A 17,630-nucleotide genomic window follows, 5' to 3' on the forward strand; every position below is an offset into this window, starting at 1 on the left:
TTCAAATATCATAATTCTGCAACATTTGACATACTGTCAAAATTTGAAGTATTGTTTTATTTTACGCTTTATTATTGTTTTCAAGTGGTGTACTGTTGTTATGTAACTATATAAAAAAAAAATTTCATCTAGTTTAAGCGATACATTACCACAAACAGTGATATTTTGTGTTTTGTCTAGCTCTTCTTTATCGACTTTTTCGCTTTCCATCTTCTATGTCGAAAATAACGTGATTTATTTTCAGCCCACCAGTCTTGTAACAATAATAAATTTCTTTCCGGAATTAATCATTTGGAATTTAATTTTGCCAACTTATATCATTAGTCGATAGGGTTTACAGAATAAAATGACGATAGCTTTGTGTTTTAGCAATTTAATTTGCCTTACTTGACTTTTCTTTATAAGTTACAAAGGAGTCCAAGCTGAATACGGATCTTACTTTATTGGTTGTTCTAACGGTGTTTTTTCTTCGAACAATTTGTTCAATAATACAATTTACTAAATTTATTTATCGAACAATTTACATTTTACGGTCTAGCTGGCATTTTAATACTGAGTTTCAATTTCTTCTTCCAAATAGTATATAATCGCTAATTATTCTCTACAAAATTGATGCCTAGGTTAATAACAGATATCTATTTTTTTTCACCTTAATCGGGTGTATTAAATACAAAATGAATTTAAGTATTGAGAAAGCGCAAGGTAAATTGAAACGTAAACTCATATTGCAGTACATTAAACAAACAAATTCGAATATTTAAAAAAACATAATTTAATTTTATATATTCCCAAGTAAGTAGCCTAATTAAAAATATGCAATATAGTAGAACAGTTTAAAATTTCACGCAGGAAAAAACAAACCATTTAATTAAAATGTTAGGTCAACGAGCACCGAATACGAGTAATTAATTATACTATAACTGAATTGCCTTGACGAACAAGTAATTGTTAGGAAAGATTGCAATGAATCGGATGTAGGCTAAATTATCCGTGATAATTTTTTCTAAGTATATAATTAACTCCATGTATTTTATACCTAGAAGTAAATAAACGGTTGTTTAATTTAACAATTAATGCTGAATAAGTTAATAACGTTTTACTAATTATTTTATAACACAATTAATTAAATGAAATTGTGTAATTTAATGATAGAATGTACTGAAATAAACAATAATAATTCGACTATACTATATTTCATAGTATTAATAAATTAAAAAGATTACGGTTTAATTATTATCGATATATAAACTTTCAGAGGTAATATCGGGATATAATAAATGATGAATTATTTAAACAAATTAAACTACAAAAAACGAAATGAAATATAAAATCTGTTAAAACAATAACAAATCGTATTTTAAGTAATGAAAAGTTCTAACCGGTGGATTGCATTAGAAACGGATCCGGTGCCAGAAACTTTATTTGAAATGCGGTTTGTTTTTGTTTTACTCTTGTTTTATTTGAAACTTAGAAAAATCCCTATATTTGCTATTTTGAATGTCCAAATTCTACAATTATACGATTTAAGATGTATTAAGTCCAACATATCATATCTGAATTTGGAAGAATAACAAAAATCGTGGTGTATAACGAGATATGAGCTTAAAACTTAGTACCAGTAACATTATCGACAATAACCGGCGAACGCCACCCTACATTTTTTGTAAGCGCAGGAGTTCTTCGTTAATATAAATAACCTATTCGTAAGCGCAAAGTTTTCCGTAATTTTCATTTATTCTATTTCCTGTTCCAGTCAGGATTCATTGCGATAAGAACATGTAACAGTTATTTTTGATTATAAAGCGCACTTCAATCTTTAACATATAAAGAGTTGAACATAGAAATTTGCTGTGAGAAAGAATCTGTCTTTTTAATGTCTGGGAATGTATTTTAACGACAGTTACTTGCATTTAAGAAAAAAATGCATTTTATCAAGAGACTATTGGTATTTTCTACTTTAAAAAAAATAGTTAAAATTCTTATTATTACTAAAAAATAGGTTATATAATATTATTTCGCAGTATAATACAATAATATTATTCAAATTATTTCTTCAATTATATGTACTACACTCTAAAATGTATTATCTATAATACTACTATAGTTCATATTTATTATTTGAGATAAAAATAGATTATTTATTAGAATTATTAAATTTTTCTGACCACTTACACAAACATTCTACCAAATAATGCCATTTTTGTAACGGCCTCGAAAAGAACAGACATGACAAAACAGACTGCTCTTCTTTTACTACAGAACCGGACTAGATCTATAAGATGCACTATTGGAAAACAACAGTTTTACGGGAGAAAATCAATAAAAATTAGGAATATTTTGAAAAATGATGGAAAGATTACAGGCATACAACAAACAAACAAAATGAAATAAAGTGATACAAATGTCTTCTACCAAAATGTTACATGATCAATTTCTAAGTAGGATTATTCCTATAAGAGGATGTTAATTGCAATTCATATGTATTACTTAAAAGTTTGAAAGTGTATAATAAAGAAAAATATTGAGCAGTAATACATAAAAAAACAATATAATACTAGATATAGATCTAATTTACCTCTCTAATGGTAAGAAACCCTTATATGACCACTACAATGGCATTGTTAGTGGCCAAAACGACCTCTTGAAGAATAATTATTTACGAAAAAGTTTTGATAAAACTGAGAATGTACTCGTATACATGTACAAATAAACTATAGTAGAGGGATTCATTAACTTTACTGCATTTGATACGTAACTGTACAGAATAATATGATAAATGTTTACTCACAACGGTCCACCACGTAAAGTGTTTACGTGGAAATCAAACGCACTGGTCCTTCCAGGCCCATCTAGTCTAAGCGCACATTCCCCTCCACCGTCGGACGGTGCAAATTGAATAGCTTCTAAGTGATTTACCATCACCGTGAAAAAGAAAAGTCCTGATATCCTGTAAGAGATAAAAGATTATTAGTAGATTTAACAAAAAAAAGTTTATTACATTTAAATAGCTCTTATTCTTTCTTTGTGAGAAAGCAAAACTGCGGTTGGATTACTAAATTACAGAAAAAGCCTGTAGACTTTTTTCAGCTCGCTAAGTTTAAATATAAGCAAATTTTTGTAAACAACAAGAAAATAAAATAAAATGACGAAGATAAAAAATGGTAAAGATAATTAAAGATGTAATGAAATATAAACAGATAAATATTTTCTGAAGTTTTTGCTATAACTATTACATTCCTTATATGATTCTTGGCCAAATTCTGAATGAATCTGTTCATTTAAGTAATTTCTTGTACTTCGAATGTTAAAATTTGGCATCTGCTTATCGCGAAATAATAGAATATTATGTTAATATTTGTCAGTTGTACTTGAATATTAAAAAAATATATCTTTAGGTTGTGATATTAGAAAAATATAAAAATTTCCGATTACCGGGTGTCTTAATCTTATAATAGCCTTAAAAAGGTTATTTTAATCTGTATCCCATAAAAAAGGAAACAGAGTGGAAAAACGTCTGTTTTATTATAACGTGAAGACTCCCACGACTTGGAATGAAGTATAATTAAATATAAAACTAAAAAAAAATGTCTAATGTAAAATAACAAAACGTTTAATACAAAAGTAAAAAAGTTAAAAGTTTCTTCTTCAAAATATATTTCATCTTTCATAGTTTACAATAAATAATTTTAGAGTGTATCAAGTACAACTGTATTAGTTTTGGGTTAACTTAAGCCTACCGATCGGAAAAATGAATAGGTAAAATAATGACCTAGCGAAGTAATTAATTAGATCGGAACGATCAAGCTAAAAATATATAAATTCAGTCTGTTAAATTCACGTATATCAGTCATAGAAATTAACATTTCTAAAGAAAGTATGACAAAATAAATCATTTGTAAGTGTACGTCGTTCTAAATCGAATCAGCAAAGTGTTTCAAGTAAGTGATGTTTTGTTTTTTCTACGTTTTATTAAATACGATATTAAATTACAAAATTATGTCTCTGTTGAATGGATGGCGAACATTTCTATAACCTTCAGTAGTATCGATAAAATAAAATAGGATGGTTTTCGAGTAAACGGGTTCATTTACTTTTCTCAACTGAACGTTTGTTTAACGATCAATAAGGTATAATTTATACAAAGAATAGGTGGCACCAATAGTTCGTTATTCTAGTCTAAAAACATCAGCTGTAATTTTAGCGATATTGACGTTACTGATTCGGTTGGGCTATTCGATGTTTTCGGTAGCATAATGTAAGTGTCCCTGAATGTGATGTGTGGCTGGGACGGGGCTTTGTAAGGGTGAGTGTGGGAGGAGTGATCTACTACTCCGCCTACCTTTCGCCCAATATCAGCATGGACTGTTATAAAGAGATTTCAACTACTATGGTGAGGGATATGTCTACACGTCGACCAGTGCTGGTGGCAGGCGATTTTAATGCCTGGTCGATCGAGTGGGGATCTGCCAGGACAAACGCAAGAGGTTCGGTGCTTATGGACATGACTGCGGCACAGGATTTAGTAGTGCTAAATGTTGGCGATGCATACACACTTTGGAGAGGGCTCTTGGGCTCTATAATCGACGTGAATTTTGCCTCTCCTGAGCTTGCTGCCCTCATTGCAGACTGGTGAGCGCGGGAAGGTTACACGCCAGCGATCTTGATGACGATCGCTGGCACCGAAGCTGGTAGTGATGGACCACCTATATTCACGGGCTGGAACACCAGGGACATCGCCCTGGTGTTTTTACCGAACGGCTTGACCTATATGTAGTACGTCGGGTCTTCACAGCGAAGGGGAAGACTACATGTCTTGCCGATTGTCTTGAAGAAGCCTGGTTCTCCTACTTTAGTACGTCTGCAGGGGTTGTTCGCCTGCATATTGGTGGACTGCCGATATAGCAAGGAAGCGAGAAGAATGCCACCGGGCTAGAAGGCGTGTGACAAGAGCGTACTTACATTCGGTGAAAGTAGTATACGCTGAGGTGTATAAGAAAAAGAGGAGAGAGCTTGCTAAGCTCATCGTACAGTCAAAGAGAAAATGTTGGGCTCAATTAATTGAGGAGGTGGAGACGGACCCGTGGGGAGGCCCTATGCGGTACTAGTGAAGAAAGCAGTACGACCTAGAGCTACAGTTATGAGGCGTCCGCAAGAAGTGCTGAACATAGTTGATGGGCTCTTCCCCTCGGGAAACGAATTACTCCCAGAGGTAAGAGGTGCGGCTGGGATTGCACTCTGTTTACCGATGCAGAACTGGAGGCCGCGATCACACGAATATCGTCGGCCAGGGCGCCTGGCCCGGATCTCCTGCCTAATATGGTTTTCAAGGTAGCGAGAGGCGAGCTGGGCGAGAGGCGTTTTTAGTGACATACCAAGCAACGCCTGTCTTATTGAGACAGTTTTTCCTGGCTGATGGAAGCGTTAGTGGCTGGTGCTAGTTCCTAACCCGGGAAGGGATTTGGCATTTCCCTCCTCATACCGCCCGCTGGCGATGATTGATGCACTAGCGAAGGTACTGGAATGTATGCTTCAGCAAAGGATAGTCGGTGTACTGGAAGAGCAGGGCCGGCTCTCCGCGAATCAGTATGTATTTCGCCGGGGTAAGGGATAAGTCCGTCCTCGATGATGTCTGCGACTTGGCAGGAAGAACCTTGAGGAGAGGTGATGGTAGGATCTGCGTCATAGTTACACTGGACGTACGAAACGCGTTTAATTGCATTCGCCACTCAGCAATAATGGGAGCAATGGAGGACCTTCTTGTCCCTTATTACCTTCGACGGATGGTGCGAAATTACCTCAAAGGACATCAGATGATCTTTAGACTGCATGATGGGTATGTTGAGAAGAACCTCGATAGAGGGGTGCCACAGGGATCGGTCCTTGAACCTACCCTGCTGGAACACGGCTTATAATGGAGTGTTTCGGGTTGTTCCCACACAAACGGTTACATTATTTGGCTACGCAGATGATATAGCGTTGCTAGTGGAGGCGGAAACAAGGCATAAGGCTGTAGGCAGAATAACTGAGTCGTATACAAGGATCAGTGAGTGGATGGCTGAGGTAGGACTGGAGTTGGCTCCTGAAAAGACGGAGATGGTGGTGATCTCTGCCGCCGGGAGGAGGCCAACTATACGTCTGATCCTTGATAGCAGAGAAATTGTGTCTCAGGTGGCCATAAAGTACTTGCGAATCTGAGTTGACTCCAGACTAAGATTTAGTACTCACCTACTCCGAGCTTGTGGGTAGACGGAGAAGACAGGAGGCCTATTGCTAGCCTACTCCCGAATACAAGAGGGCCCTCTCAACATAGGAGGCAATTGCTTACTGGTGTGGTCTATTCAGCCCTGCTATATGGCGCCGAGTTGTGGGCAGGCGTTGTTAGATTTGCCAAGTACAGGGGTAAATTGGAATCCATCCAAAGGAGGTGTTGCATCCGAGCAGCAGCCGCCTATAGGACGGTGTCCAGGGAGGCGGTTGAAGTGATTGCTGGATTCCCGCCTGTAGACTTGATGATAATGCGGCGTAGCAGAACTAGGGAACTGAGAACACTCCCCTTAGAGGAAAGGAAGCGTCCTGCTGAAGAACTAGAATAAGAGATCGCACAAATATGGCAGGAGCGGTGGGATCGGGCCACGAAGGTTAGGTGGACTCTTCGCCTTATTGGGGACATCAGGGGGTTGTGCCGTAGGACCCATGGCACGCCAAGGTTTGAGTTAACGCAATTCCTGGCGGGTCATGGGGGATTCCGGTCTTATTTGTACAGATTTGGCCTCGACCTATCTGAAAATTGCCCGGAGTGCGAGGTGGAAGAGACCCCCCCAACATGTTTTCTTTTTGTGTCTGCGATTCGCCATAGAGCGTAGAGAGATACTCGGTAACCTGAGACGTCAGTACATGTTTCGCCCTGAAGATCCCCTACGTGTTCTATTACCAGGTGAGGCACAGTGGAAGACTGTAGAAAGATTCGTCAGGATGATCATGAGGAAGCTCCAATTACATGAGGAGTCCCGCAGAGAAGATATTATTCGCCTTTCATACGAAAGGTTTTGGGTTGGGATTTCGGTCAGGTTTATCAATTTTTACACGGTGCAATGATTGTTTCATGTTACGTAGCAAATTAAATATATTATTTTGAAAACATTACAGAAGTAAATTACGTAGTTACATGGTCGAATCGACTGTAACATGTACACATATATAAATTACACACTTCTTAAATACTATTTACACAATTTATGCATACATAAATGGCTAGAATAATTTAAAATTGAATGAGTATTCTACGTCACATGAAATTATTTATTCAGATTATGCTACTAAGGATACGTGCATATAATTAAAAAAAAAAGATAAATGTATTCTCTTTAGTTCGCGTAAAACGGTATGTCCTTGAATATTTACCTTGACAGTGTATGACAATAGATTCGTTACACTTTCCCCGATCAGGGAAATCCAAAGCACGAATAACTGCTCGGGAGATAACAATCATTTTGATCGTTTAAATAATTCCACAACCACTTAAGATTATTTGGTTATCAAAATATTTGGGCCTTTGGATATCAAATCCATTAATATAAAGTGTATTGAGAATGCTCATTACTAGAATAAAGTACGTACCCCAATAAAGAACTAATTCCGATTTATTAATTAATATTATCAATATTTATTTTATTAAAAGTAAACGATAATTTATTATTTAAATAATTAAATTATTTATAACTAAATAAATTATTATTATACGTATATAATATATTTTTAAATAAGAGCATTTGTTAATATAAAACTTTACTAGTCTTAAAGTAATAACTGATTAAAGTCTAATAGGCTGTTAACAGTACTGACAACTCTAGATGCTAAGTATTTAAATTAAACTCACAAGAAAATTTAGAGGTGTTGCCACTAAAGTAAAGTCGGTTACAGAGAATTTTACTGTCACTCAGAGCACCATCCACAGAGAAGGTTTAGCAGAGAAACAGATGCTTGAACGATTTAAACATGTTCTCTAGGAGGCCGTCAAGGTGGTCAAGCTTATTAAATTTTGGGCTTTAAACTGGTTTGGTTTCAAACTGTGAACTGAAATGGGTAGTCACCACATTCAGTTACTGCTGCACAAGAGGTGAGGTGATGGCTTTCCAAAGGAAAACTGATAAGAAAATTTTGTGAATTATATTCAAAGGCACAGGTGTTTCCAACGGATACCGATTTTGTGCTGCTTTGTAGATTGTGAGACGAACTGTGGATCACAACACCAACCTACTTATCAAATATTTTCAAGCGCCTCAATGAACAAAATTTAAGTTTGCGAGGTGAAATAACGAATCATTTTCAGTAGATGACAAAATAAAGGCATCTACCAAAAAAAAAATGTCAAATGATGAATAGCCTCCAATGTTTTGAATGAAAACCTGCAGTCTTTTCCAGATTCGGAATGTTTTATGTCAGCACACAAAATTAAAAAGAAAAATAATCTCATCAATAGTATAAAACAGCATTGCCCAATGCTCACTGAAACTTTGAAGAATATTTTTAAAAATAAGAAGATATTTCTGATTTACTACGATACGAAACCCTTTCTTACTGGAAATCATTCCTGGAACCCTAACTAATATCGTAACAGAATCTTGGATGTGATTAAACACAATCTTGCGATTGTATTTAGTGACGGAGGAATTTACTAAATTACAATTAGGTGAATTTTTTAACACGCTAGTCCACATTTATTAAAAAAAAAAAAAAAAAAAGATTAAAGAAAACATAATATAAACGAATTAAAATAACTAAAATTTAACTAGATAACTAAAATTTATTGTGCTAAATGAGTAATTGTTAAACGGTACCGCAACTTTACATATCAAATTGGATTATCTAATTACATAACTTGTTATAAATTTTAATTTTTAATATAAAAAATTTTCTCATATATTGATATCCTTTATCCTTGAATAGTTATAAAACTGAAAAAAAAAGATTATTTATAAAAATTAGTTGTGAGTCACTGCATATAGAATTTTTAACACTTTATTCATTCGAAAAATGCCGTGATTCATAACCAAATTATAATAAAGCTGTTTAGTATTAATTAGAATAACTTCTTTAAAAAATAATATTATTACATTTGCTTCAAAATTATTTCCTAAATGGTAAGTGAACGCATTTTAATAAATGAATAATCGTAACGTTCTAAGTTCTGTTTCATCATTCTATTAACAGAAAATGAAGTTTGATATCAGGTCACTAATAAATTGCAATTTTAATTGTGGATTTTAAATAAACTTTCACTTCGTTATCTCATTTATAATAATTATTGATACCATGTTTTCTACCGCATTCGGGTAAATGCAAGCGTCCTCACATTCATGTACGTGCGTACAAGTGATAGATGCGGTTGATTGATTATTTAATTTGCCAGTAGATTAATAATCTACGCGCAAATATGCAGGTGAAATCACCGTTCAGTTAGGTACGACAAACTTTATATGATATTTAAAAAGTACTGCAAGCCGTAAAGAAAACTGATTTTCAGTTGAAACAGAGAAAATGCACCTTTGTGCATGATAATGCAGCTGGTAATCGGCAGCGAAATCTGGCTATTTAATCCTAAATTATTTAAACATTCTCTCAAAGCAGAAATAATACGTAACGAAATTCCAGAAATAATCATAAAACTTTCAAAAGATCGTAAGACTCTTGAAGAAAAATTTAAGTTTAATTAATTTATATCACGGTTTACAGCAATATTGACGATGACAAACAATTCAGAACGTACATTTTAACGATCGCTATGTTTTTTAAACTCTTTCATTCGCTAGTTATACAAATTAGTTGACGATATATTTTGACTTACAAATCCAGTTAACCTTTGCCGACGCTCTGACAGGCAGCTTTTTATTCGATGTCGCGCTGTACTTCCGGCTGTCGGGTTTCTTTTCTAACCATTATAATAATGTCTTTTAAAGTATTGGTACAATGGAATAATAGCCAGCAAGAATGCAGTGAAACTAAATGAGATCGAATAAAATGGGACACGGGATTGTCTATTGAATATTCAACAGACCATCCCATGTTACAGGTGTATTGTATCTAACTGTTTTACGTATTGGCATAATGCCTTTCTTCTAACACTGACACGTGCATAATGAATACGCAAGATATGCGTGGTACTTATGTATCGTCCGAGGTCATCGTTACTTCAAGAATACGTGAAGAATCTCGTAAATAACAACGGAGAAATACGCTGGGCGTAATTAATTAGTAAAATAAAAGCATTTAAAACTGGTTAAGATTGTATTTTAACTGATAGTATGAAATAAAAAAGAAGAGATGAGACCAAACAGAGCGGAGATACTTTCACATAGAAGGCAGAGAAGAAACTTTATTTACAGGAATACCTACCACATTCTCTAATCGAAACCTGAATATCTCCGAGTTGAATTTTTATCACATTATGAAGCTTACACCGAATAAAAACTACAAGTCTCAAAGAGTGCAGCAGGCATCGCGTAAGTCTTTTAATCTTTAATTTTTATTGTGAATATTGTAATTATCTTGTGTTTTGTTATGTATTTTGTGCTACTGTGATTCTCCAGGTAGGGACAGGGTTCCTGCTTCGGGGATTCAGATTTAATATTGTTTTAATTTGATTAATTGTGTATCGTTTGTGTACCATGCCCATACCGGCATAAGGAATTACTACTGTGTAATGGGTAGTTTTCGCATTGTATGGACATATTGGGGTTATTTTATTTGTGTACTTTTGTTGGAAAAAAAAAAGCCTCAAAAGATTCTGGAGGCTGGGGATGAATCGTGGCGACGATTAGGGCCCAGGGAGGTAGCCTTATTGCCTAGGGTGTTCTAGCTTCACTAGCAAGTGTAGTGGGGTCGGGGCTCCCCGATGATGGCATTAAGGACCCTCAGGTATGAGGGGAACGCGAGGGGGCAGCGGTACGTGGAAGGCGTGCCGGCTGCAAGTAGGTTAGGGACGGGGAGGGTAGCCCCATTGCGGAGGGGGGAGTTAGCTGCCCGAAGGAGGTGGTTGGCTCACCCCGACGAGGCTTTGGGGACCCCGGCGGGAGATCCTCCGAAAGGAGGCAGTTAGGGTGGGCAGAGACTGCTGCCACGGCACTGCAAGGCGACCATGCTATGTCTTAACAGGCGGAGGCTGGTTTCCTTGGGGTGCTTAACAAGTTAAAAAAAAAGAAAAAAAAAGTCTTTTAATCTTAACTGGGTTCCATCCTCCACGAGACTAATTTTTTACAGTGATTATTTAATTCATGTGTTTTGTACAAATCAGCAGGACAGTTCGTGCGCGCGCGCGCGCACACACACACACACATTTAATACAATATCCTTAACAAGAACTTGTTTACCGACAGAGATGTTGATTTACGAATATCCTATTAACCTTTATATAATGGCAATAAATGACATTTCTCAGAGCAAGTCAAGATTATCATGATTACTCGCAAATCATTGCATTCATTTTTCGTAATAAAGCAAACTTATATTATAAATGTACTTTTATAATTCTGATTATTATTTTATATTTCTTGTTGAAGCACTTTAGTATATTTCGTCACCAGCAATACCAATTGCATAAGATGAAAAATTATTAAAATTGCTAACATTTATAATGCTAAAAACATAAAAGAAAAAAAAACAAATAAAGATGTCCTTTCATTCAATTTCATCTTAAAATTTACTAGATATGAAATTATAGATTGTGGATACCGGTGTTCTTTGGTGGTTGGGTTTCAATTAACCTCAAATCTCACGAATGGTCGACCTGAGACTGTTCAAGTATACATTTCATTTAAATTCCCACACATCATCCTCAAACATCCTCTGAAGTCAAACAATGAATAATACATATCTAATTTACAGAAATAATACAATTCTTCTGATTATTGGTTGTTTAATAAATGAAATCAGGCCCGTAAGAGTTTTGTAATAATTTTTTTTTTCGCTTATTATATAGAACTCTTAAACACTGTTTATTATCTATTATTGTACATCTATTGTCTATTATATATATTTATCATGTATTCTTTTACAAAGACCTTTACAAAACGAAAATCCGTATGTAATATTGCACTTATTACTTTGAAAGTGTAACCCTCGATTTTTATCTTTAAATTCGATTTTACAAATAGAATTTATTTCTGTTTTACTTATTCCTTTTTTAATAAAACTAGTATAACCTCTTGTAAACTAATACTTTATTTTTTAAAGTGATGGGAATTAAAAAAATTGTTTCATCTTCAGTACTTTCATTTACATAGGAGCATTTACTATTAAAACAAGCTGTAGTATATTGTATTTTAAATTTTATTATTTCAACTACATTATCAAGTTTTTGTACGCTACCTAGAACTATCAAGTATTGCTATATAGCGGCGCGATTCGTAAATGTACATTAAAAAATGAATAAAATTACATATTCGAGTCCCGCGGTTCATCAAATGGGAAAAAACGTTGTCTAACAAAATTCGAGGTATTTTTTAAAACTATTCTTTATTAAAAATCTAATTGAACTGAGATACAGAGTGATTTTTTAGTCCTGTTACCCAGTTGTTAATGTCTGGTAATTTTTTTGTAAGAAAGGGAAATTTTGTTTTGTGACACGAATTTGGTACCGCTACTCAATCGGTATAGATACGGCAGCTTGAGCTATGTAAACTTTTGTGCCGTTTCCAGTCGTGTTACGAACAGAATGTCTTTACCATAGAACGAGTTTTCATTCTTGAACAATATTTTGCTACGAAATCGTACGCGAGTGTAAAAGAATCATTTCAAATTAAATTTGTTGGTGTTCCTCCGCCAGAAAAAATGTCAATTTCTAGGCTAGCAAACCGATTTCGAGACGCAGGTAGTGTTTGCGACAGAAAACGTAGTGGTCGACCAACTCGCTTGTCATTGACGTTTTAGAGAATGCGAAAACAAGATTGCTCAATTCTCCACGGAAAAGTTTACGAAAACTTTCCACGCAAGTTGGTTTGTCATATTCGAGCGTTCAGAAAGTTGCTAAAAAATTGAAATTGTATCCGTATCGCGTATGATTAGTCCAAGAGCTTCAGCCTCCAGATTTAAACAAACGATTGCAATATTGTCGTTGGTTTAGGTCTCTCGTAAATGATAACGGAATTGAATTTTTAAACACAGTGTTCTTTAGTGATGAAGCTTAGATCCATCTCGATGGTTATGTGAACAGTCAAAACTGTCGAATTTGGGCGGTTGAAAATCCTAACGCTTTACACGACAAATCTTTACATCCTGAAAAAATTGGTGTATGGTGTGCGATATCTCGTCATCGTATACTCGGACCCATATTCTTCGAACAGACAGTAAATGGTGAAGTATACAGGAATATTGTGCGCCAATTTGTGTCCCTCCTGGAACCTCAAGAACGGTATTGCTGGTTTCAGCAAGACGGCGCTACGTGTCACACGTCTCAAGAAACAATGGATTTCCTGCAAGAGTTCTTTGATGATCGAATAATAAGCAAGGACTTATGGCCTCCAAGGGCCCCAGACCTCACATCTCCTGACTACTTTTTGTGGGGCTACATTAAGCCTTTATAAACAATCCTCACACTATTGATGAACTTAAAGTCAATATTACAGACTTAATCACGAATATTTCCAATGCAACTCTTAAAAAGGTTTCTGCTAATATGCTGAAAAAAGTCCGTGCGTGTATAACCGCAAGGGGTGGGCATTTTGAGCATATTCTTTAACAATTATGTAAGTAATAGCTTTTTATTAAATCTCTTTTGTAACAAATATATTTTTTTATTCCACCTAAATTTCCCTTTCTTAAATTACATTTAAAATTGGGTAACAGGACTAAAAAATCACTCTGTATAATGGCTTCACGCTTAGTTTTTCTCCATGTTCATTTCACTGTCAGGTTAGGTTGTGTTTAGAACTGTAAACATAGTTCGTTGACTTAGGCGCCTCTTACCGACGAAGTTCTAACGAACTCCGTGATATTAAATTGTATTATTTCTCTGAGACAATTATAATTAAAAAATTGTAATTTGCCAATAACTTTATTGTTCAGTAACTTGTCATTAAGCGTAAAATTCATACGTATAGACAATTATTTTTTATTATTTCTAAAAGGGGCAAGTCTTCTATTTTAAGAAAGGTTTCCATAAATTAAAAAAAAAATGTAAACCCCTTAACTGTGTTTTTGTTTACAATATTTTTAGGAACGTAGATCTTAAAATATTAAATCATTTTTATCTTATATTAATGGAATAGACACTGAGGAAGCGAAAAGTCGTTTATTACGAAACCGTTTAAACTACAAGTGTAAAGGAAATACTGAACAATAATCAGCATCACTCTCATTCAACCGAAAGATTCCACTTCGAATTTGGTCAGACATAGAATTTTAAACGCATATTCACTTAGTAAATGAAGTTCAGAAATAAATACCTATTATAAGTAGATAATTTATCTATTAAATTTATCGGGAGATAAATTTCCCGATCATTAAATATAATTCTACATGAAACTATTAGTTTTTCTTACCAAATCTTTCCTTACAACAATTTGATTACCGTCTGGTCTTTCAACGTGAATTAATTTAAAAATTTTGAGGACAGTTGAAAATAAATATATCGATCAATAAGGTTAATTAATTGAAATTTCCTGAAAAGTTAAAATTCAGACGAAACTTATTTACCAACAATTTTAAGTTCTGTGTAGTAACTAACCTCCATGCCCAGTTAGCAGATAACAAAATTTCTTTTATTTAATAATGAGGTACGATAAAAAAAGTAATTTCAGGGTAAAGTTACGGTTAAAAATTGAGAAATTTTGCATTTTTAAAAGAATTTAATTCATTTAAACTTTTCAACTATAAAAGTTTCTAAACTTCGATTCTCTAGAAAATTAGCTTCAAGAAGGGTATCCGGTCATGAAAATCAAAAACTCCAGCTTAACCCAGAAAAAGTAAAGAAGGAATACGGGAGTTGTAAAAAATCGCAATAAGTGTTCAAGGTATACATCGGATTTTATTAAATTAAAATTATTATAACTTTATTAATTTGAGAACAATTTTTAACAAGTATTTCCGAATATTTATAAATATTAATACATGTATTTTATCATATAAACTGATTATTTATTAAAAAATGGTTAAGCACGTGAACAGGGGCCTCGGTAGCGCAGTAGGCAGCGCGTAAGTCTCATAATCTTAAGGTCGTGAGTTCGATCCTCACCCGGGGCAAAATTTTGGACGAATCATCGTATTTGTTTTTGATAAAAACAATCATAAAAACTGATCATTTAATTTTTTTTTCGGAAAGTAAAATTACGCTTTCTATAATTTTGTACAGATTAATTTTTATTGCAAGATTTTTTGGTAAACTTATTTCCAATGCGGTGAGTTATTTATTTGATATAATTAATACTAAATGTAGTAATAACTATTATCGACCTTATTATATAGGGCAACTGGCAGACTCAACAGATGTGCGATTTGTTGTTAACAGCGGAGGTCGTAAGTAATTACTGGTCTAGTGATGAGTACTGCGGCGAGGAAATGTCAAGCAACTTTCATTTTTTCTTCTTCGCGCCTAGAAGTAGGTCTTTTAGACTGCTCGGCAAGACCTGGGTACGCTTTCTACCGATTGTAAGACGCCTGCAGTCTAACAGAACTTTGATATTCAGTTCCTTATAACCGGAACGTATCATTTTCATCAACGATAACCCTCCTACATGAGCAAATAACCGTGTCCAAATAAACGGTCATTTGATATTTTAGCATCAAAGTCATTTTTTTTCTATATTTACTAGAGATAAATAAAATGTTACCATAATTTAGAAATTAGAAGCGTTCTTAAACTATCACTGACCGACTTTTAAATACAACTCATACTCGTATTACAGAAAGAAATAATGAATTAATGGCTATGAACAGCCTTTTTTATCAATTACATAAAAAAATTATTGCTAAATAAAATTATTTTCATTATGCTTTGCGCTGGATATTTGTAATTTTGTTTTTTCGTTATTCTATTGTTATACAAGAATAAATAAACAGCTAAGAGTGCTTTAATGAAAATACGTTCGAAATACAGAGAAAGATATTAGTTTTTATTATAAAAAAAACTATGATAAAAAAAATTTACATCAAAGTAAAATACATTAAAAAGATTCAAGAAAGAATAGCTCACAATCTAAATAACAAATATTGTATTTAAGAAAAACCTCGTAGAAACGACCAAAATATTCAATATAAAAATCCGATGTGTACACCACATAATTTCCTTGTACGCCTATTAAATTACATATATACATTTTTTTTTTAAATGAAAAGTACATAAAATTTTATTTCATTAATAACTTCTGATATTTTTTCATATATTTTTTATTGTTATTACTGAATTATTACATATTGTAAATTTTTTTTTACAATCAGAAGTTAATAAATCAATAAAAAAAAGGAGATGAAGTCTGATTCGAATCGATGTACCTTACCCTTGTAAGATCCAAATTTTTCATTAATTAAAATTTTATCTGGCTACAACTCTGGAACTAATGAAAATAAGTACCACTTACGATATATTGTTGAAAAGCTCTCAATGAGGGCTTATAACTGCAGTTAAGATAAACACTGAAATCAATTTTTTTAGGAGCTTTTTTGGACACTTTTGGTCCAGTTGATGGCAATCAAAAGGGGAAGTGCACAACTAGATGTTACAACAGTCCTAAATCCAAAATTTCAACATCCTACGGTTAATCGTTTTTGAGTTATACGAGATACATACGTACAGACGTCACGCCGAAACTAGTAAAAATCGGTTCAGGGATGGTAAAAATGGATATTTCCGTTGAAATCTAAAAACCGAAAATATTCGCGATCACAACACTTCCTTTACTTCGTACAAGGAAGTAAAAATTTATTGGGCCGTATCATAAAACAACTAAATGTTATGAATCAATCTAGTACACCTTTCAGCCACATCTTTAAATAAGTGTCTTCTTCACTCAAACAGGAATCGGCAGCAGTAACTTCAGTTGAAATCACAAAGCAAACGAGCGGTATCCTTAGTCAGTGTCGCTAACGAAGATCCCAATTGTGAAAAAAGCTTGTTTAGTCAAAGTGTGGTACCGGTAAAAATTATAACAACGTCGTGAAATTGTAATCTAAAAATAATTAATGTCGTACAACGTCATGAATTTTGCTTTACCGATCTAATAGTTAACCTAAGTTTTATTTTACATCTGTATTTTTCCCGCCCCCCGGAGCCGAGTTAACGAGTTAACTCGTTAACTCGGCTTCGTTTTCATCGAGCGTTGATAGAACAGAATATGTTAACCGATAGAACGAAAATAGAAATCATGTTATATGCTGTAGATTATTAAGCTGTAGGCCAGGGGTGACTATAATTCATAACCAAGAAAAGTCAGGAAGAATTTGTGTTTTTTTATTATTACTTATAATTATTTGCATACGCACATATATTAAGAATTTATAAATATTATTAATAAAAGTACGTAAAATTTACTGCAGCAGTGAAAAAGAAAATTGGTAAATTTGGATCAATTTTTATATTTTAGGAGGTTAGTGTAGTGATAATCTATTACAAATAAACTGAGCTTTAATTTCATCATTTAATT

The 17,630-nt window shown here is 34.0% G+C and overlaps 1 protein-coding gene and 1 non-coding gene across 2 annotated transcripts in view; one reads left to right on the top strand and one right to left on the bottom strand.

Moving 5' to 3' along the window:
* The window catches only part of cysu (peroxidase homolog), a 219,000-nt gene that overhangs the window by 137,722 nt on the left and 63,648 nt on the right, over window positions 1-17,630 (bottom strand). The window contains exon 2 of the mRNA XM_075372261.1: window positions 2,789-2,947. Within this exon, the coding sequence (XP_075228376.1) occupies window positions 2,789-2,947 (159 nt within the window). The remainder of the gene's footprint in view (window positions 1-2,788; window positions 2,948-17,630) is intronic.
* TRNAM-CAU (transfer RNA methionine (anticodon CAU)) lies at window positions 15,162-15,234 on the top strand. The gene has a single exon. It is a non-coding gene; the product is annotated as a tRNA-Met (tRNA).

This window comes from Lycorma delicatula, chromosome 1 (assembly GCF_047948215.1).
Source record: "Lycorma delicatula isolate Av1 chromosome 1, ASM4794821v1, whole genome shotgun sequence".
Classification (NCBI taxonomy): Eukaryota; Metazoa; Arthropoda; class Insecta; order Hemiptera; family Fulgoridae; genus Lycorma; species Lycorma delicatula.